A 22,808-nucleotide genomic window follows, 5' to 3' on the forward strand; every position below is an offset into this window, starting at 1 on the left:
CCCCCAGGCACAGGGGAGGCCACCTTGTTGCTGATGGGCTCCTGCCCTAGATTATCTGAACAAAATCCATGGCTCCCATGCTGTTCAGATAATTGGGAGTATATTGCATAGATTTCCTTGTTCCCTCTACAGAGACTCAAATGTATTTTGAGAGCATGGCATATTTCCACATCTCACATTATGATTTGCAGATGGTTTCCATGGTGAAGGGGAAACATGGTGGGAAATAGATAAATGCTCAAGGGAGAAAAATAAGAGAAAAAAATATAGTGCTGTGATCATGCTACGCTTTATGTTGTTCATTCAAGACAGATGACAGACTGAGTTTATATAGGGGAGTCCATGGTCATGCAGGGAAGGCAGTGACAAAATGCTAGTCTCAAAATGGGAAGAAGGGGACAAGTATGTGCTCATTTGTTGAGCAAAAGAAGCCAATAATGTTTAAAAATACAACTGTGTGTGTGTCTTTGAATTGCATATTTATCAAATGTGACTTTCTGAATTTAAAGAATGTGAAATGTATGACAAGAGCAAAGAATGAATAAGTGTAAAGGAAATATTATGGAGAAACTGTGGAATTCTGAATTTATGTCAGCCTGTCATCCCCCTCCCTTCCCCCCGCGCTTCCTATCCCCTTTAATAGCACTAGAAACTTTCTCAGACTCCCATCTCGGAAAGACAGTTCACCTGCACCGGAAACAAGTCTAAAATCAGTTTTGCCAACTGATAGAGTTCAAAAGTTATGAGTTGATTCCCCCCACCAAAAATTCATGAGAATTATAATAAGACCGATCCCAAAACATTATCTAACCTTAGATGGGATTTTAATCCCTCCCCCACCCATTCTCAGTGCGGGTGTGAAAAATTAGGATGTTGCTAACTCAAATATAAAGTGAGTAAAGCGGTTTTGGCCCCTGATACAGGATTTCTCACTGTAGAACACAACTGAGATCAGGGATCCATGGACACTGTACAAACATAAGAGACTGTCCCATCCCAAAGAGCTTACACTCTAGTGCAAAGCATGGTGGTGAGGTTATGACATGGGAATTGAAATTGGGGCTTGAACTAATATCATAGGGTCCAAACTTCTTTTAGATGATGGCAGTATTTAAACCCTGCTGAGTAGGAAAGGATTTAGGTTAGTGACTGACAAGTGAAAACGTTTATACCTCCTTATTAGCAGTACCCCCAATACATCCAGTCCCTTTTAAGTGCTAGCATTGCTGGGCTTTCTGGAAAGAGGTATACTAAATCAAGGTCTAACCTTTCTGAAGTTTACAGACTCAGTCTTTCATCTTCTAGACAGAGGAAGCATCTCACACATTGCTCTCAGTATTAAATACATACATTGTCTGTTCTTAAAGAGAGACAGCTCCCATTATGAGCTCAACATCCATATTCCCTTCTAAACAACAAGTCATTTCAACAACTACTCCAGGATCCATTTTTACACAAACACACGAAATATTAGAAGAACATTTAGGCTGCAAAAAGAAAGCACTCAAAAGTTAAACACCGCCAGAATTAAGATTGTGTCTATAACTATCATTTGTCTCCCTTGTGTATATATGCATCGTGATGCAGTCTTTAATTACATGACCACATGCTGGTTTTCCCCCTACAGGACCCCTTCCTCATTCAGTGCACTGGATGATTTGAGTTCACTTGGTGAGCAAGTATTCAGTATTGTTTCCTTCTCATTGTTTAATGTGTGATCCAGGCTTTATTTACTACATGTTATAAAAACCCTGCTCTGAAGACAGAATTATCCTTTCCTGTAGAGTTCATAGCTCTGGTATCTGCACGCTACAAACATTAACGGAATGAATTTTCATAATTCCCCTGAAAGATGAAGGAACTGTTATCCCCATTTTACAGACTGGGAACTGTGGCACAGAGAGAATAAAGTCAGAAGTTTCCACTTATTTTGGGTGCCCAATTTGAGAAACCTTAAACCTGATAGTGTGTGTTTATGTGAGTGTGTGTTGTCCTTAGCAATATACAGCACTTCATATGTTCAACATATCGTTTCCAATGACTTCAGCTGCAGCCGTGAGCACTCATCAACTCTGCCTGGCTTGCCATGCACTAAAGCTTCTTGTGGAGAAGTGAAAAGTCTTCTTTTAAGTCTCTAGTTTAGCATCCCAAAGGAACTCTGTGGCAGAGGCAGGGATACAATTCAGTTCTCCAGGGGAACATTCAGCTGCCTTAACTAGGAGATGCTCCCTTTCTCCTTCTGCAATCCTCTTCTTCATCATTACATACCCTTAAACTTGTGCAGTATATAAAGCAGGGTTCTACAGACAGACTCCTTCACCACCCTGATTTGTCCGCAGAGCATGTCCACCTTGTGTACTGAATGACAGAGGGGTCCCGCAGGAGGGGGACAGGGAAAAAGATTGTATCATATTGCATATGCACAAGGGGGCCAAATTAAGGTTACCCAAGAAACCTTAATTCTGGCATTTCATAACTTTTGAGTATTTAACTTTGCAACCATAATATTTTAACAGTTTTTCGTGTGCAGTTTCCTAGTTTTTTTTTTTTTTTTTAAAGGAAGTAAACTTATATTCCATCATGTGGGACCACATTGGCATCGCTCCTCCTCCCCCATGGGTCATCAGGGTCAAAACATTTAGATACACTGCACAGAACTCTTCCACTTGAACTAACAGTAACTGATAGCAGTAGTAGGCTGTCATCCTTTATGTGGAACAGCACTACAGGGAAATGAGACATGCATTTTGGAGCTGGGTTTAACAGATGTTTGCCAACAGCAGAACCAGGAGACTCAGGAATCTCTGATTCCATTGCAGGCCCTGGAGGGGAGCATGCAGTAATGGGCACAGACTCCTCTACCTATACCTCTCACATGTGACCTTTTCTGCCTCATCCCATTCCTGTTTCTTCGCTGGCTTCTCATCCCAGTCCTCACCACAGCTTCTCATCTGATCGGTTCTCCCACAGTGGCCTCTAGTTCCCACCCCACCTGCTCATGTTCTCCAAACCCACTGGCTCCCCTTCCCACTCTCTCCTCATCTAATCTCAGATCCCTCACCCCCAGTTCCTTGTCAAAATTTGCATCCTCTTCCGCATCCAGCCTCTCCCCCTCACTAGCTCCCAGTCCCCATTTCCCCTCCGCCATTTCCTTCCACGGCTCCCAGTTCTTGTCCAGCCAGTCTCAGTCTCCCTCATTCCAAATTCCCAATCTCAGGTTCCTTTCTTCATCCCCCCCGCCCTCTCCTTTCCCTCCTCCTCCCCCACAAGCCTCAGGGGCATCGCTGTGGCCCAGGCCAGAACTGCAGCCCATGACTTCAGTTGCAGGAGAAGTCCTGCTCAGCCCCAGGCTGGAGCATGCCCATTGTGCACGAAGTCTTCAGGGACTTTAGTTAGAAGTTCTAGCAAGTCTCCACTGAGCCATGTGCAAGTGGCAATCCTCCCCCCGGCTCCCCAGGCTTATAACTCGGCAAAGTTAAGGCAAATTTTCATAAGAATGGGAAAGTCCCATCCCTGACAAATTTCAAGTCCCTTCTCCAAAGCATGGTGACATTACAGCTTTTCAAATGAATGGACAATTAAAAAAAAAAGGGGGCAAAATGACATCTTTTCCTCCCTAATCTCATTCTTGGAAATAGCTGAACTGTTTTTGCTAAAGAAGAAAATCTGCCCAAGGCAGACACTCAACATGGGAAAAATGGAGCCCAAATGTTTAAAGTAACTCAGAACAAGATCTTACAGTGGGAAGTGTTGAGCAACCTTCAGAGGCAGTGCTATGTGCTTATAGTCTAGGCAAGGCAGCTAAGTTAATGCTTAAAGTTCTTAAAACCCTCAGCTTTCTTCTAAGTCAGCCACTGTATTCTCTCCATTCCGGATAAGAAACTTTGGACTCGAAGATTGGGAAAGGGCACAGAAGTTAATAGAAGAGCACTCAGCTCAGTGCACCTTCTACTAGGCTACAAAGAACCTCTCTGAGATGGATTCTTCCTTGCTAACTCTTCTAGTCCCCCCACTGCCATCATCTCTCCAGAGCCATGCAACAGCCAAACTTTGTGCTTCAAAAACTGCTGCAGCAAGGTTCAAAACTGCACTGCACTGAAATTTGGCAACTCTAATCAAAGTATGCTGCCCACATCGGGCCGTACGTATATTGTTTCTGGAGAATGTTCTAGTCTAGACAACGATGGAATTTTGCAGTTTTACTCATCTCAGCTTCAGCTTTTTGCTGATGTTTACTCAGCTCTCATGTGTGCTGAACTGGGCAGATTGGACACAGCAGCTGTATTCAGATGCAGGGAAGTAGTTACATAAAGGACCTTCAGCCCAGTCTCTTCATTCACTGAACCCACCCCACATTCCTTTCCTGGCATTAATGTTTTTGCATGCTGCATGGTGACAAAATCATTGATAGGACTAGTCTTAATACTAGCAGAGACTTCCTCAAAGGTTCTCTCTCTTGAAAGCTCCAGAGGGGTAACCGTGTTAGTCTGTATACAGCAAAAACAACGCGAGTCCTGTAGCACTTTAAAGACTAACCAATTTCTGCAGGCATAAGCTTGGATGGATATATTATATACACACCTCCTATCTACCTGATTTCTATTTCATGCATCTGATGAAGTGGATTGCAGCCCACGAAAGCTTATGCCTGCAGAAATTGGTTAGTCTTTAAAGTGCTATAGGACTCTCGTTTTTGCTCTTAAGAGCTGTGTCCAACCAGTTTGAAAGCTGTAGGATTTTAAAGGCTATTTAATGAAATTCAATTAGGTAAAAATCTTTTAGTTTACTTAAAAACCAGGCCATATATAAAATTCCCAGAGTTTTGCATGAATAGTTTCATCATGACTTTTAGGTGTTGCCTACTTTAAAAACGGGAAGAGTAAGAGCTACAGATTTTTGAACTATCTTATTATAAAGGCTCGGTTATTGTTAGTATTAGTTAGGTTTTACAGTCTGCACTGAAGTGTACTTATCCTTGAGCACCCAAATAAACACTTCTTTCATTTATTAAAAAAGTTAGAAGCTAGCACTCCATTCCTTCTCTAGTCCTCAGCTTCTCCAAAGACTCTTGCCAAGTCACTTAAGTTATGTCAGTTTCCTCTTCTGTTCAAGGAGGTCTGGGTTTGCAGAGTGCTCGGAGAGCAAATGTAAGGGGCTAAGTGAATTAATCACAGCCACAAACATAGCTACTTGGACCAAGTGTCATCTAAATTCTTTAATACATCCTTTATAATAATTCATGGCCCTTGTCTAAGTCTGAGCTGCAAAGTTCAGATTGGATCCAGTTCCAGATTCCTAACACACTGAAGTTCAGAGACGTTTAAAGCAATGGTTTTGGTCTGACCTCTAAGACCCAGCATTTCTATAAACACTTTTTATCTCACTTGCCCAACCAGATATTGTCCCAAATATTAGTTTACTGTCTTGTTAATGTCAGGATGTGAACTAGACAAAAAACAGTACTGCTAAAATAACTGGCAGTGTGGTAAAATGGGGCAAGCTGGTGCCGTGCTACAAGCAGAGGATACAGCTGAATGAGACTGTAAATCTATGCATCATAACTCATGACCCACCACAGCTAGGAAAAAAAAATTGCTAGAAGTCATTGAAGAGCTAGATCCCTCAGTCCTGAGGATTCACAAGATATGCCTTGAAATGTTCACTGGCCCTGCTCCACACACTTCAAAAGCCACCACAAGCCAATAATCTTTGGGATCTCAAATATTCTGGGTCAGCCAGGCCACCCTGATACGCCAAATGAGGACATTATCGGTTTTGGAACAGTGCTTTAATACAGAACAGGGACTAGGGGTTTTTATATAAGGTTTGCAACTAGAAAGATTAAAAAATTTGACAGAATTCAAGTCTATACAAAAGTCTATGCTTATGTTTATTTAAAAGGCAAACATCTGGATTAAATAAAGCCATTTAGAAGGGTTATGTTATGCAGACCAAAGAAAAAAATAAAGGCAGCCATTGGACAAAATAAATAAATCAAATCAAATCCATGGCTTCAATGTCAGACACTTCAAGGTCTAAATGTAAGTACCCTGTCAAGACATTCACTGAGAGAGTCAGAGGATATCCAGGGACAGCTGAAAGAAGTTCTGAGATACATGTTTGAGCTTACATTTGCTATTTCACTTTTAACCTTGTTCTGTTTTAGAGTATTTACGGCACAGAAGACTCCTCCAAATATAAGGACTGCTTTATGGGCCTGATCAAAAGCTCACGGAGATCAGCCTCCATTGACTTCATTGGAATCTAGATCAGGTATTTACAGGCTTTATGGAATGTTGATTTAGAAAGTGGCTTTAAAAAAGTAAATGCAGCTACTCCATATCACCAGTCAGTCAGAGACAGTTGACTATGAACTCTGCCAGCTTTAGTCTCCCTATTATCTTTTTATTAAAACTTCCTACAGTTTGTGACACCTTTTCTGCTCTACTGTGTATTGAAACAGACTTGATTGACTAAGTCACATGTAAAAAGCTGGAGAGCCCTGAGCTCCAGAGCTGGAGGGGCCTGGTCTGGCCCCTTTTATCCTTGAGGTAAAGGGATAGGGCTGTGTACCAGGCATGGGCCACATTGCTCTGGAGATTCCAGACAGTGCTGAGACCCAAAGGGCAGCCAGCTGGAACACAGCCCTGTGGGGACCTCTGTGTTACACCAAGGTTTTCACTCATGGGTTAAACATTCAGCAGCACCCCCAATGTGCACTTTTCTGCTGCATCAGGGGAGGCTGCAAAGTGACCCTACTATGGCAATCCATTCCTCATATGGAAGATAAATAGGCACTTGTAACAAAAGCAAGCGAAGTTTGCTTATCATCAGCATAGCGGAGATAAAATAGGTTTCACCTTCTCACTTGCTTTCTAGGCAACACAACCCCTTGGTCAACACCAGCCACATTTGCACTGCAACCTTTTAAAACTCCCATATTGTGCATCAGGGTACGCATCTACTTCGCCCCAGCGGATATAATCAAGCAGATCAGATTTAGCGTATTGGAAATTCAATTAACTCTTATCTTGAGCTGTCAATATCAACTACTGGTGCACTTCTTGGATTAATCAGTTCAGCCTTTCCACGTGACCATTTTACTTTGATTTAGAAATGTGTAACACAGCTGGTCATTTCCTGAAGGAAAACAAAGTCATTCTTAGGTAAATGTAGATTCAGGTTATCAGTTAAACAGTAGAAAATATCTCCCACATGGCTCTCCTCCCCCACTTGTTTAATTGCCATAGCTAAGAACTAATTCCCTGGCTCAGAGATAAGGAACAACATATATCTAAACTTTCTTAGGGTACTTTTGTTTCATAACTTTCAACAGTATGACAGAACTGCTCTTCATGGTATTAGGCATATATACCAGCTCAAAGACAGCCTTGTGTAAATCTAGACCTACAGCGGCACAGGGAGAAAAAGAGAAAAACAATGTCAGGATACTGTGCAGGGCTGGGCTTGACCCTTAGGGAGCTCAATGTTAGCTAGAGCATCCTCTTAAGACACCCTTTATGGTATCTTTGACAGTTTGTAGCTCCTCTAGCACCATGACCAGAATGGGAGACTGGGTCAACCCAGGAGGTCGTGCAGAGGGATTTCTGCACTGCAAGATTCCTAGAAGTACAAAGGCCTTACACAAGCACTTACACTTGGTTTCTGTGGTGCCTTTCAGGCACAGTCCTGGGCAGCTGCACTATCCCAGTCAGAGCATCAGGAGACATTGTGCATTGGGGAAGCATAATACACCCCAAAGCTTCCAGATGCTTAGCAGGTAGAGTGCCAGCCTGATGCACTACTTCAGTGTTGTACAGGGGAAAATACAGCACAGCAAGTCATCTTCTGGCCATTGGCTCCACCTCTTCTACTTCGGCTGGCTAGTGATACAGAGGACCCTCTACATTCAGAAGAGAGCATGCGTGCTCTTCTCCTTCATGAGAGTGGAGGAAAGTTTCAGTCACTCCTCATTTGCATCCCTGTGAAGGGCTGGTCAGAATACGAGCCTTTGTCTGTATTAGAAGTACTTCCTGCCCAGAAATGGAGCTTCTTAGGGCCCACATCCTGACCAATATATATTTTAAGTGTCGGGAATACAAAAAACCTCCCCCTATAAACAGACATGGCAAAGACTAACAGCAAGATAATGTAAAACAAATGCTCATGAACGGTCTGACAGTGAGAGAGGAGGTACAATTTAAGAGATCTGAAGCAAAGAATGTTTGCAGAAATTCATCACCCCTTTAAAAATAAACTGTCAGCATGTCTACAAATTGCATGGAAGGAAAACAAGCTACTTGTCAGATACAGTGTATTTTAGGGTTTCTATTTTGGCTTTTTTCTTATCTTGACCGCTTATGTTGTCTTTTTAAATACCAAACATTTAACAAGTGCAAAGGAAATTCTTAGATTCATAGAGAGAGTTAGTGGTAGAATGAGCTCATTTTTCCATCCAAGAAAACACTTTAGAGAAATATCAGTGATGGGTCAGATACTCAGCTGATAGAAATCAGTATAGCGCCAATGAGGTCATTATGCCAGCAGAGAATCTGGACCATCCCATTTAGAGGCAATATTGTTAAACTATCCCCTGAAGATAGAACTTTGTCTCAGTCTGTATAGTGCTAAGATGTAGAGGGAAATCATTGTCTATCATTTCTTTATTATGTCTTCTAGTGTTAGTTCTTGTCATTGTAGTTGATGAAGGGGAAGGTCTATGTGAGAAGGTAAATCCCGCAGAGTAAATTTGGCAGTACAGAAATCCTCTAGGTTTTCTATATCCACTCACTATAGGGATGACAATTGTTCAAGCCACCTAACTGTTGCTCCAGGGATGAAATCCTTAGTCAGGGCCCACTTCTGGCAGCCTTACTCTAGAAGTAATTCCACCAAAATCTAACTGCTTACAGGGTAAAGTCTTAATCTGAGCATGAGCACAGCTGGCAGAATCCTTAGGCAAAATTTCCACTGACGTTAGTTTTACTTTTCACTATTAATTTCACTTACGCTTAACATGTGATGAGGGATGTGACAGCTCTTTTCTCTTGTCATAGCATGTGCTCACACTCTCCCTCAAAGCTCTTCTAAATAGGGCCATAAAAACCACACCATCACAGTGGTTTTCAGTGACAGACAGTTTAGCACGCCAAAGAAGGAGAGAGATCATGGGAAACACCATTACTTAAACTTGGGACAAGCATACTTACAGTAAGCGGTGGTGAATTAGACTAAGTACGGCTCACTGGAACAGGCTAAACTCTGAAACCTCCCAGTGCTGAACAGATGTAAGGACGATAGCCAGCACAGACTCCTCAGAGAGCAATTACTCCACCCTTACTGGAGTTAACGCCCAAGTCACCATCCAAGTACTTTCCAGTACTATTCAATTGGCTCAGAATGGATTCAAACCCTGTTAGTAGTCATGATCTTGTGGTCGGAACAAATCCAATCTAAAACTCTAGTGATAAAGGGCTTGAAGGTACTGCCAGAAACAGCACTAGTTTTGTTCACTGCTAAGATCCTCAAGGCAAATTTATCATGCAGACAATGACTCTTCAGGTTGATGTATTACATGATAAGAAAGCTTACCCTGTTGTGTTGTTTTTTCAACAGTCCCTATTATAGCCGCAAGAAATATTGGCACGGCCCTGCCACTCAAGTAGCATAGAACAATAGCCAAGTACATAACAAGTCTATTAAGTACAAGTTGTAACCATTATTTTAAGATGTTTAAAGTCAAGGGCTGGACAGTGCATTTATGCACCACCTCTGAGCAACAGGACTACCACAGGTATACAGCACTACAGGCACTGTGCCTCAGGCATATCCCTTTGAGAATGGATTTCTTCAGTCTTCACTTTTGCACAAAGGGCTTTCCGCTCCCCTTTGCGCCCAGTTACCTCTACTGGCCAGTATGGAGCCATGGCTTCATGTGCTTTATTTACTCTCACAGGCAAGGGGGTAGCATAACTTGCCTAGCCACTGTTTCCCCCCTGCACCAGAGTGGTCATCCAGTCAGATCTAATGGTACCAAAGGGGATGGGGCTTAGCCTTATTTTCCCTGACAAGGCAATCATGGACTTGGCTATAATCCGTCATAAACTGCATATTGTTCATGGGGGCTTGATCTTGTTCCTGTTGAAGTTACCACAAAGATTCCCATTTACTTCCCTGGGAGTACCAGGAGAGGTATTGCTCTGACCCCCTGGTGAGGTACTGACATAAAGCATAATGGACACCCATGACTCTCATTGAGCTCAATGGGAGTTGAGGGCATGCCGCATTTCTCAGGGGCAGGCCCATGATCATCATTCTGATTCCTTTTGGCATACCAGGCTGGTGTCCAACATTTGCTGTACAAAGAAACATTGTTGATACTAATCAGACCTTTTATATGCTCCTTTCCCACAATGAAGGCAGACACACCAATAAAAGTTTCCTCCACAGACTCCAAAGACATATGCAGCAGTTGTTCAGCAAGGCTAAAGTTGTCAAACTTTGGTGCCTAATTCGGCACCTAATTCATATTCATGCACCAAAACCAAAGTGCTGATCAGGCTCAACCTCCCACTGGAATTACATTTTCAGCAAGGGACTTAGTCCAGTGGCCTCTCTCATCAGTAGCCTGATGAATTTTTTTTAAATGCCTTTGCTCGATTTAACAATAGTGTGGAAAAATAAGCAGCATATCAAGAATTCATTGCTTGTATTATAACAAACCTGATAGGCAATGTGTGTATATTAAGTAAGGATTAATAAATATATAGTACTGTTACTGAAAATATGATAGAATGAAATCACACTAAACAGTCCAGCACCAGACTAGCTTAGCGGCTCAATTGTTTATTATATTCCCTTATTCATTCCCGGTCAGCTGTCCTGATAAGCTAGTAAAAACAAGCAAAGTACTCAAACTTTAACTTATTTACTTTGCTTAACCATAACTGGAGTATTTATATAAGCAAATACTTGGAAGTTATAAGATTTATTTTACAACATCACCTGTCACAGCCGGACATGAATTAAAATGTGGACTGAACGTTTGTCTTGTAAGCAAGACAAGTTTATGTTCAGTCTAAAGTTTGTTTTCCTATATCTACTACAGTATCATAATGGAACAAACACGATCATGACTAAAAATTGCCACAGGAGTATGGAGGTCAAAGTATTTTCCTCTTGTAAGAGGTGCTCGAGAAGTAGCATGAGTAGGAGAGATACAATCACAACACAGAATGTAGTGTTTTTGAAAAAACAAGCCCAAAGAGAAGGCCAATAAGTCCCACTAAGTCAATCGGCTGCACTCCTGTGTGCTTTAGTGTATAATTAACACTAGCTCAGAGAGAATAGAATATTACAGTTTATTCTTGAAGCTCATTATACTTACCTTTGGTACACTCATTTATTTGCCAATTGCAATTGTGAAGCCACAGTGTAGTAATATTTTGCTTCGTTTAGCACCTTCTGCCTAATGACCTTCAAGGGCTTTAAAACATTAATGGCCAAACAGTGTAAGTTTTAGCATGGCCAATATTAGGGGCAGTACAGAGCTGCTTCAGCTAATGGGAGGTCAGACGTATTGTGCCTCAGGAAGTTCAGAGTGGGACTGTGCAGACTGCGTCATAAATTTAGGATGATGCAGACTATTCCCCTCTCTCTATGGCCAGCCAGTTCCATGGGTTGATGCAGAAAACGTGGAGAAGGGCCCTACAGATCCACCTCCCTCCATCCCTGATGGAGGATTTGCTAGCCAGATTGCATGAAGGAGCAAGGGCAGTGTTTAGGACTCTCCCAGTTATTTGTATCACAATAGTGTTCAAAGACCCCAATAAGAATTGGAGCCAGATTATGCTAGGAGCTGAACAGAACCTTCTCCCCCACCCCATTTAAGTTTTGGCGGGAGAGAAGGATAATAGCAGCAGGGATAGAGGTTGCATGTATTGTATTACTGTAGCACCTAGGAGACCTAGTCATGGACCAGGACCCACTTGTGGTAGGTACTGGTTAAGCATATCATTTTGAGGCCTTGTGGTTTAAAAGTCATGGGTGAAAGGAAGGTTAGTGACCCATTTGTGCACAGGCCCACCAACAGCAATTCCGGGCCCCAGGGCAGAATGGTCCTGTCCCATCTCTTTTGTCCCAGGCCAAGATGAGTGGGGAAGCTTGAACAGCACTTGCTTAGAATATATTTAGCTCTTTCTGGCAATTTCTCCCTCACATTTACAGGTGCTAAATTGATCCACAGAATTATTAGAAATTACATCTAAAGAGGGGCCATAACTAGCCATTCCACTTGAGGACCAAGCTATTCAAGGTCTTCAGTAATAGGTGGTATCCACATCAAAGGAATTACATAATGAGATTGATGCTGTAATAAGGTATGGTAAGGTTTCTCTTCAAAAATGTTTTTGGGAAGGTAGAGGCCTAAACACGGAAGCACAATTTAGTTGTATTTGTCTGTCTATCATAGATCAATTTAATTTGAAGAACATGCCAAGTCACTTTTTAAAATGGTAAATATACCACATTCATTTAGACTTTCAAACTGATCTCCTAGTTTTGTGGAAAGAATGCAAGTGCTATTCACTCTGGATTTTATGACATTATATAAATATCTGTGTGACAGTGGGTCCGGAAGGGTTGAGCCTAGCAGGCTGAAATAACCCCCAAAAAATCAACCTTTGAGAACATGTATAAAGGTATTAAAATGGGAATTAGCTATTTATAATGAATGACTTTAAAACTCTAAGGTTATATCTTGCATTATTAAGAGTTTGGAAGTAGATGAGTCTGTAATTACCTGTAATCTTGCTAGTGATTATCAATGTAACCAAATAGTTCCTGTCTGTCTCTATATTCTTCAAGTCAAAAATCAAAGGAAGATATTAACGTTTAGATGAACTTGAATATAATAATACTATTGTTTTTATTTCTCTTTGAAGTTTAAATAGTAAATACCTGTGAATGTTGTAAATTGCCATTTGCCTTATGCTAATGCAGCTAGTGTGTGTAAAAAATAGGAGATGTTACTTCATAGCTACAAGCAATTACGTATTATGCACTCAAGAATTATCTGCTGGTGATATCTGCTGTCAAGAAGATATCAATAAGCCTTCATGGATCTATAAAAGACTAAAGGTCATGATCCTGTTGATCTCAAATCCGAGCAACCTTTGTCAGGGAAAATTTGGATCGCAAGATTGGGATCCCAGCAACAGCCTGGAATTGCCCTCCTAAATCTCATGAGTGAATTTGAACAAATTCTGTATGTGGATTATTTGGTCTTCATTCCGGCTTCATCTCTCTGAACTGGATTTCTAACAAAGAAGCTTTAAACAAGGACTGATGACACCCAAGCTGTTTGGGTAATTTCCAGAGACTTTGCAAATTAAGAATTTACAACTCCGTTATCTCTACTTTGAAACTGACCTAAGAACTTTATTTTCATCCGTGTATGTATAAGGACCTTTGAACCATTACCCCTTTCCTTTAAAAATAAATAAATATTAGCTTAGCTAATAAGCCTTGGCCTGGTTGATAATGTGTCCAGCCTTTAAAAAAAAAAAAAAAAAGTTCTGCCAATTCTAAACTTATGATAGAGATTAAGGAAAATCTTCTCTATCATATTTGATTTGGCTGTCTGGGTAAAAGCCAGAGAGCTTGACTGCTTAAAGCAAACACTGTTTTTGACTTCTCAATGGCCAGTGAGGAGATCAGAAGCTGTTTGTTGCTAGCTTGATATATCTTATAGAAGAAAAACCACCATTATTTAAGGGCATGCCTGCTTCATTCTTTGCAGTTTTGCCCTGTTTAAGCCATCTCAGCATGGCTTCACTAGAGACCAATGTCACAGCCTGATAGATAGATCAAATTTAGATCACAACCGGTTGGGTCTAGACAAAAAAGAGTTTCCTACATGATTAAAGCCATTGAAATCTATTTTGGTAATAGGCACTACTTTTCTCCTTCCAGAGAAACTGCCTTTTTGAAAATGTAGGCTGAAAGAATCTAGCCCCCCTCCCTCATCAGATATAAAAAAATCCCCAAACCAAACAGATGGACACTTGGAATTGTTTTCAAGAGGCAGATAAGGCTGTTTCCCCCCTTTTTCCTTCATTCTCCCTTTAATAAGTGAAGGGGATGGTAGGCATTTACAGATTTAGTAATAGGATACAACATTTACACCTAGGTACTATTAGGTATCCAAGTGACTTCTGAAACAAACACTCTTCAAGACAACCTTGCCAGGCTTAGCCCTCCTCTCACATGTGTACATGTTTTCTAGTTTAAAGGAACTCCTGAAATTGATCACAAGTTATGATGACTTGCACCAGACTAATCTAGCTAATGGGTATATTTTACCAGTAGTCCCACACTGTTTGCGGTTTCAAGTGAAGAAACTACACCTCTGGTATTTTATCTCAGATGTAGCTTTATTCACATATTGGAGCCATCTATGAGAGACCGTGTAAACCTAGCTCTGTTCTAGTCTTTATCAAGAGTGTAAGAAATACAGTTCAGACCTAGACTTGAGGCAGATTTTAGTTATGGTGTCAGCAGGCACTACCCAATTCTAGTTGGGCCTGCTTATAAACAGGGCTGAATTTGGCCGAAGATTTCTGAGGAAGATGATTAATAGAGGAACAACTCTATAGAAAACAGAACTTTGAGATCTCCTTTAAAAGCAAGTCACCTAATATATGTCCTAGGCTTCCAAATGGTTAGAGCACTTTCTTTTTAAAAACACTGATACAGCCAAGCACAAAACTTTATCTGAAAACCTGTGCTGAAGGATGTATTTGGATTACTCGCATTACAAGTTGCCTAGACTAGACACTTCAACCCAAATTTGCACCAAGATTGGTAGGTGTTGTAAAGACACATAGCAAGAGACATTTCCTGTCCTGGAGCTCTTAAAGGCTAAAGAAAGGATGGGAGTGTAAGAGGTACAAAGAGGTGAAAGAAACTACAAGGTGCTCAAAAAAACCAAAGTGAAAGTTTTATTTATTTTTATATACATCTCACACACATGGAAAATAGGGGAAATTGATAGCTTCTAATTCTATTAATTGCTAAGCACTGCAGAAAACTGATATATGACCCAAGAGAACACAAGGAGAAATGGTCCTTAATTTTGCTGGCAATAGATAAAGGAGTTCTTTTAAGTGTTTCAAAAATAAAAGGACCCATAACCATAAGTACCTAAATAGGAAACAGAAGTTTTATAATAGAAGGCTTTTCAATCTAAAAAAGAAGCTGAAGCTAAACAAATTCAGACTAGAAATAAAGCACACGGTTTTAAACAGTGAGGATAAGTAGCCAAATGAAACAACTTATACCCAGGGTAACAGGGGATTCTCCATCGCTGGAGGTTTTCAAATCAAGATTGGATTTTTTTTTTTTTTTTTAAATAAGAGATATGGTCTAGTTCAAGCACAGCTATTCAACTTGAAGCAGGAATTAATTCGGACAAATCCTGTGATATGCAGGAGGTCAGATGATCACAACAGTCCCTCTGGCCTAAAAACCTATGAGTTTCCCAAAGTCCCACAGCATCAGTGACAGAGCTGAAAATAGAACTCAGCTCTCCTGGATGCCCATCCTGTGCCTTATCTGCCAGGCCATACATACAGCCTATTGAAAGTCAATACTCTAGTTATTTAGGCACTTTTGAAAATGCCATCTTGTATGTATAAATGCACCAGGCAGAAGAATGCAACAAGAAATCAATGAAACATCTGTTCTTAAGTCACTAAGGTGCTTTTGAAAGTGTCACCTATAGCTACCCAAAAGAATTAGCTCCTGAAACACTTATCCTAACCATTCATTCCACTTAAGAATGCAGGGCCTCCACTAGGTAAGGAGTATATTGAATTTTTAGTCTCTAAAGCACCCACATAACCACTTCGAGGTATTATTTTTTCAATAAAGGTTTTGTTGTTGTTTTCTTTAAAGATAAAGACTTGTATCACTTAAGTTGACTTCCAAAGAGTTGATTTGAGTTCACTCAAATGTAAGGATAGAGCCTATCCCTTTGGTATTAGGTTTCCGAAGTCAAACTTTTATTTTACCTTATGGGAAGATTGCTGAGGAACTGAAAACTGTCCCAAAGCAATGAACTAAAGTTTGCTTGGCTCTTTGGTATAGTCAAAGAACTCCTGCAATGAAGAATGTTTTGAGCACTTACCAGCTCCGCCAGAAACCTGGGGTACATGCAATTAAGGCAGAGCATGAATGTTATGGATGGGGCTTCTCCAGCTGCAAAGAATTTCAGACATTAACAATTCAAGCTTTAAAAGATTCCCTTGGGCAAGAAAAGCTTCAAGAATTCATGCATATGATCTTTAGATATTTTGGGATGTTCTGTAATGCAATACAACTGTGAGTGTAATTACTTATTGCAATTGCTTAACTAGGTTGCATTCCCTAGATGAATGCTTATTTGCATGCATTAAAGAATTAGGACTGGTAGGAAAGGGATGCCTAACTCATCAAGTCTCCTTAAAGGGTTTCAAGTCATGGCGGGGGGGAGGTGTTTTAAGTACAAGAGATCAGGTCTTTGCAGTATAATATGGATAATGTTGCTGCATGATCTGAAGAAGGATGATAAGATGAGAAATTAACAAAGAAATATTAGAGGGGCTGCGGGAGGGAAACAAAGCCAAGACAAGCCCAATAGTGAAAAAATAATACATCCAAGAGGCACTGTGTTGGAGGATGGGAGAATTAAATAATGCACAGCATATGCAGAAAGGCCTTTCTCCATTGCATTTGGCAGGCCCAGTGGTATGAATTTTCAGTGTTTCCTTCGGTTTGTTATATTCATTATTTATTGACCTTTGTGACCTTTCTAGATATGAAAACTGTGCACTGCACCCACATCTCCAGGGAAGCTTAAAAAGTAAATTACATTCTTCTTCATTTACAATCGTTTCAAATAAATTTAAAAAAAAAAAGTCAAACCCTAAAGAGTGAACATTCAACCAAGGCCAGAGACTGCAGCAACCTCTCTTCTCTGCCAAGGTCCCTGTATATAGCATCAGCTATTAGAGGCTTCCAGAAAAAAAAAAAAAAGCTCTGTTAGGAGAATGAAGTTAAGGTCTGACAAGTCTGCAGCTCCATTCATGCTGGAGTCTGAATGAAAACTTACATCTACCCAAAAGAATGAAGGTTCCACAGCTCCTAAAATAGGATGGGGTTTTTATTGGCGGGGAATTCAGTTCCTCCAGCCTCAGGATTCTTATCATTCCTCTCCTGTGTTTCATATCCAGTTTTGGTGAAAATGATCAATGTGTAGGAATTCTAGAAATAAGGATCATCACTCCCACCCACCTTCTTATCTCAAAATCTTTATGAGACAGTCTAGGGCAAAGCTTATAAATGTGTTCACTCTTGTTTATAGTTCAGCTCAAGCAGTGATGATTATGACTGTAGAGAAAAGGAAACGTCTGCCTTTTGTGCTAGATAGCCAGTGTTTACATGCAGCTGTATCAAAAGCAGCTGCAGAAGCCCTGTGTGAACAGATCATACTAGACTAAAAATGATTGGACTTTACAATTATGTTCTCATCGTTTGAAACTGGTTCACTTTTGAACAAAGCAAAAGTACATCACATTCATTCAGTTATATTCATAAGTGCATGAGGAACTGGCAGGATAAATTGAGAGACTTATGTATACCTAATGAGACCTGTCCTAAATTCAGTGCAAGTCAGGACACTGTGGTACCAGCTGGATCTGCCTTTGTAGGAGCTTTGCAACAGCAACAAAGGATTTGTGTTTCAGCTAATTGTTCTTACTCGAATTAAAACTTTTGAGAACATATGAATTATCAGAATATACTCTTATATGCCTTCTTTTGAATTTAAAATGAAAGGTAGCAGATGTATCCTTGGTGTTTCACATGGGAATGGGTGATCCACTGTGGATAAGAGTCATCTCAAAAATTTCACCCCAAATTAGAAACAAACCCAAAGAAAAATTTTTTGTGAGGCTCGCTCTCTCTCTCTCACACCCACCCACCCACACACACCCTTTCACTTCTGCATTCTCCCATTCTGGGCAAAAATTCAGATTCCTGAGGTCCCTTCCAACTCTAATATTCTATGATTCTATGATTTACTGTGAGAAAGATCAGTCATTTTTTTGCCAAAATGAGACTAAGTACCAGAACTCAGACTACCCCACACACACTCCTTTCCCCTCCATGGAGACTTCCAGGTCAGTGTTGAAGAGCCCATATGATTCTTCTGATAAGCATCTAAATTTGTGGCTACATGGAAACTACAAAGGATAATCTTTGAACATGCATTGTTTGGCTTTTCTGTGCCTCTGAGTACATCAATTTATCCCCAAAACCACTTGGAGGTAGAGAAGCATCATTAACCATACTTTAGAGATATGGAATTCACTCAGCACTCATAGCTGAGGCCAGATTTTCAGAAGATCTCCTCTCCTATTTAGGTACCAGAGAGTAGTTATCAGTCATTCAGTCAAGCTAGAAGGGCATATCGAGCGGGGTCCCTCAGGGATCAGTTCTGAGTCTGGTTCTGTAGGATATCTTCATCAATGATTTAGGTAATGGCATAGAGAGTACACTTATAAAGTTTGCAGATCATACCGAGCTGGGAGGGGTTGGAAGTGCTCTGGAGGCTAGGATTAAAATTCAAAATGATCTGGACAAACTGGAGAAATGGTCTGAAGTAAATAGGATGAAATTCAATATGGACAAATGCAAAGTTCTCCACTTAGGAAGGAACAATCAGTTGCACACATACAAAATGGGAAATAAGTGCCTAGGAAGGAGTACTGTAGAAAGGGATCTGGGGGTCTTAGTGGATCACAGGCTAAATAGGAGTCAACACTAACTGTTGAAAAAAAAATGTGGTTCAAGGATAAATTAGCAGGAGTGTTGTAAGACACAAGTAGTAATTCTTCCACTCTACTCTGCACTGATTAGGCCTCAACGGGAGTATTGTGTCCTGTTCTGGGAACCACATTTCAGGAAAGATGGACAAATTGGAGAAAGTCCAGAGAAGAGCAACAAAAATGATTAAAGGTCTAGAAAACATGACCTATGATGGAAGATAGAGGGGAAAAAAAAAAAGAAGGATTTGTTCACTCTGGAGAATAGAAGACTGGGGGAAGGGGGGGGGGAAGGGGGAGAGAGACATGATAACAGTTTTCGAGTACATAAAAGGTTGTTACAAGGAGGAGGGAGAAAGATTGTTCTCATTCTCTGAGGATAGGACAAGAGAAAATGGGCTTAAATTGCAACAAGGGCAGTTTAGGTTGGACAGTAAAACCTTCCTAACTGTCAGGGTAGTTAAGCACTGGAATAAATTGCCTAGGGAGGTTGTGGAATCTCCATCATTGAAGATTTTTAAGAGCAGGTTAGACAAACACCTGCCAGGGATGGTCTAGCTATTACTTAGTCCTGCCATAGGTGCAAGGGACTGGACAAGATGATCTTGAGGGGTTCTTTCTCGTCCTAAGATTCTACCTAAACGTGGCCATAATTTCAGAAAGGCTCCACACAGTGGGTATTGAAAGTATGGTCATCAGTCACAATGGAAGATGCTGGGTGCTGAGCATTTGAGAATCTAGCTCTTAATTCGGTGCCTAAACTGAATGTGAACTGAGCTCTTGAAAAATCTGTCCCCAGTTGTTGGGACTGTACACTTAAGCATAAACCTACAGTTAATGCACTACAATTATATATGCACGTTTCCTATTTAAAATGGAGGGTAGTTTTGTTTTCCCTCCTCATTTAAGAAAACAAAAGAATTCCGTGCCTATCCGAAGAAAGCATATCTTTACTGAAGATGACAGTAGACTTACTCAAATAACTTTAGAGAGCATATAGGCTGATTAATACCTTAGTACATGCATGTGCTGGACATTTACAGAGCAATCATTACCTGCTGTGTAAATGAAGATTAAGGGTGAAGCCCAAGAGAAGGAGGATACTCATTACACTATTACTCATTAAGTGTGCGCTGCACTGAGCATAGGTGGGGGATCTTGCACGGTGGGATTAAAAAAAAAAATAGTAACATCAGATGTTCTCAGTTTCAGTGCATTTTATCCTAGCAATGGTTCTTAAAATCAGACACTCAATCCCTTACAGTAAATTTAATTAATTATTTAAGCACCAAGCAATGTGCTCACCAAGAAATACAATTTTGAGAAGTGTGTTTGATTGCATGTGAATATTAGCAATACAGTACATTGCAATTGCATTTCTCATTCGGTAATTATACATAAAAACTGGATGTTGTGGCTAAACTTGCCATTGTGATGCATAGCTCCATTTGTACATGGAATTGCAGTAAGTTTCTGTACAAGTTGGAGCCATGATCCTACAGAGACTTACATGCATGCTTAGCTTTATGCGTTCTGAGTGGCCCAAATTAAGTCAATAGGATTACTCGGGGGTATAATATTAATGATGTGAGTGGAGTGTTTGATATATCAAGACCTACATTTGTAACAAGTGGACACAGCACCCAGTTCAGGACAAGGGACATCTTTTGGCGAATGCTAAAACATTTAATATAATTCTGAGGAATTCCATTAAATTACACAGAAAACTGGTGTTAAAGGACTGTTAAGGTTGCAATGTCAAGCAGTCAAGATTTAGGAAATGATAACATTAAGATTGGCTGTGTTCCTTTGGGCATTGTGATCGCTAATTATATGATCACATTGTTCAATACAGGAGCCATGCCTCATTCATTCAAAAAACAAAAGAAAAACAGAAGTTAGCCTCAGGCAGACACCCAGCATGGAAAATTTCAGCCCAAATGGTTGAAGTTTACAAAAAGTTATAAACAGCTGAACACAGGATCTTATAATGGAAAGTGTTGTGCAACCTTATGTCTTAACGGCCTATAATAATATGCAGAACAAAAATCTGCATCAGCCCACCCATGGGCAGTAGGAACCTGGCCTGGAGTATCATGAATTCATAGTTTGGTTTAGGGATTCACCTCACACAGCATCTTCCTAGGTTGTCTGCCTGTCTTCTAAAACCTTTTGACAAACTCCCTGCGAAAAGGCTACCTGCCTTTGATCAAGTCTCTCTCTCAAAGACAGAAGAGAATAATTAAAAAAATTCCGCATTCTAAATCTGAGACTTTCTAATCACTCCTGTAGATTTCCTCTTCAGAGAGCACAATGCTTTATATGCACCAATCCCCTATGTTTTCCTAGGGAAATGGGATTACCTGATCTGACATGAAAAACTTTGATAGAAGTGACAGCGGGAGAAAGATAAAATTTCTTGGAAGAAACTTCGGCACATTTGTTTTTTTAAAAACAAAACTTATATGGTCAATATTCAGTTACATCAATCTACACCAGCTGAGAATCTAGCCTATTGTTCAGAAGCATAGTCATGTGGACTCAAGATATAAACTTTATTCCTCCCTCCCCATATTTATATTTTAACTAAACTGTAAATATACATCAAATTCCCCCCCCCCTTCCTCCCCGATTTAATTTAGCCCTGTAACAAACAAATCTTGGGTGGTATAAGTTACTGTTATACTGAGAGTAGAACATTTTAACTCAAGTTGGCTCTGAATTTGTTTTGGTTCACTTTGTGCTTTGGAATTGATGCTCACCATGTCTTGTATGCAAAAGCTCCCTCTGGTTTTACTGTTTTGCAATTAAGCAAAATGTTTGCTTCTTGTATTCAACAAGCAGAGTGGAGAAACGATGTTGGGCTTGGATGATTATAAGGTATGTGTTGTACATAGTATGTAGGCTATATTCTGTATTCAAGTAAATGCCAAAACTCCCTGTTGACTTTAATGGGTTCAAGCATTTGGTCGTGTGTCTTCATGCTGCTGCAGTTGCGTAGAGAAAAACATACATAACCTTCAAGTTATAGGTTACTGGAATCGAAGTTCAAAGATGAAGCCTGTTGGACCAGTTCACAAGATGAAACCTGTTCATTGGCTCCAGAGTTGCTTACTGTTATGCTGCAGTTTCTGTGTTCTTACCATTTTGTTTTTGGCAAGGAAGCTTGTGTTAACGAAGTTCAGAAGAAATGATGTAACACATCAAGGGTCTTACAGAAGTTGAGGCATATGAATATTAACCTTGCATAGCAATTTTTCCTGATTAAGTAGTAGTGTACGCTTGTTTTCTCCTTACAATCATTAACTCCAGAACTTTGCAGTGCCAATATCCTGTCAAGTATACTCCAGGTGAGGAGAGAATTGGTGCTTTGACAGGCAACCCAATGTCTTGTCACACAAGGCAGTTGTTCTAAACACAACTTTGAGATGCCTCGTCCCATAGAGGAGATGGCTTTCAGAATGCACAATTCACATTATATTAGTGTGCTATAGAGAAGAATCTTTGGTGACATGTGGAAGGAGCTCCTTAACTATGCCTTTTAGTATGCAAATATGGCCATTACTCACCTCAAAAACCATCATGCCAATGGTCCTGTTGTGGTCAGTCTCAGCAGAGAGGCTAAAATGGCAACTGAACAATCCTCTTCCGCTTAGAGACTGTAGCTTGAGGTTTGTATTGAAACGTATTAATGTGATATTGGTGGGAAGTCCTGGAGAAAAAAAGACAACCTCATAATCTAGGGCTGTCAATCTAACACCTCTCCCCAGCATTAAATTCAGTAAAAAATTCTAAATAAAAAAGTTGTCAGGTGTGAGATTTATCAATACCAGCATTTCTTTGTCTAGGGATAAAAGAGGGAATCACAATAGTCCTTTGTTATAACTTGCAGGGGTGCAGGGTCCGTCACATGAATTAACGTTATCTCAAACTAATTTGTTACTA

The 22,808-nt window shown here is 40.4% G+C and overlaps 1 protein-coding gene across 2 annotated transcripts in view; it reads right to left on the reverse strand.

Moving 5' to 3' along the window:
* Positions 1-22,808, reverse strand: part of LMCD1 (LIM and cysteine rich domains 1) — a 69,118-nt gene that overhangs the window by 34,527 nt on the left and 11,783 nt on the right. Inside the window, exon 1 of one of the 2 annotated variants that reach the window (XM_067544397.1) lies at positions 22,433-22,606. The exons of the other annotated variant lie outside the window; for it this stretch is intronic. Coding sequence (XP_067400498.1) covers positions 22,433-22,447 — 15 coding nt within the window. The 5' untranslated portion in view covers positions 22,448-22,606. Of the gene's footprint in view, positions 1-22,432; positions 22,607-22,808 lie in introns of those variants that run through there. 2 annotated transcript variants of the gene reach the window in all.

This window comes from Emydura macquarii, unplaced genomic scaffold (assembly GCF_026122565.2).
Source record: "Emydura macquarii macquarii isolate MOO-44397 ecotype Brisbane River unplaced genomic scaffold, CSIRO-AGI_Emac_v2 contig_968, whole genome shotgun sequence".
Classification (NCBI taxonomy): domain Eukaryota; kingdom Metazoa; phylum Chordata; order Testudines; family Chelidae; genus Emydura; species Emydura macquarii.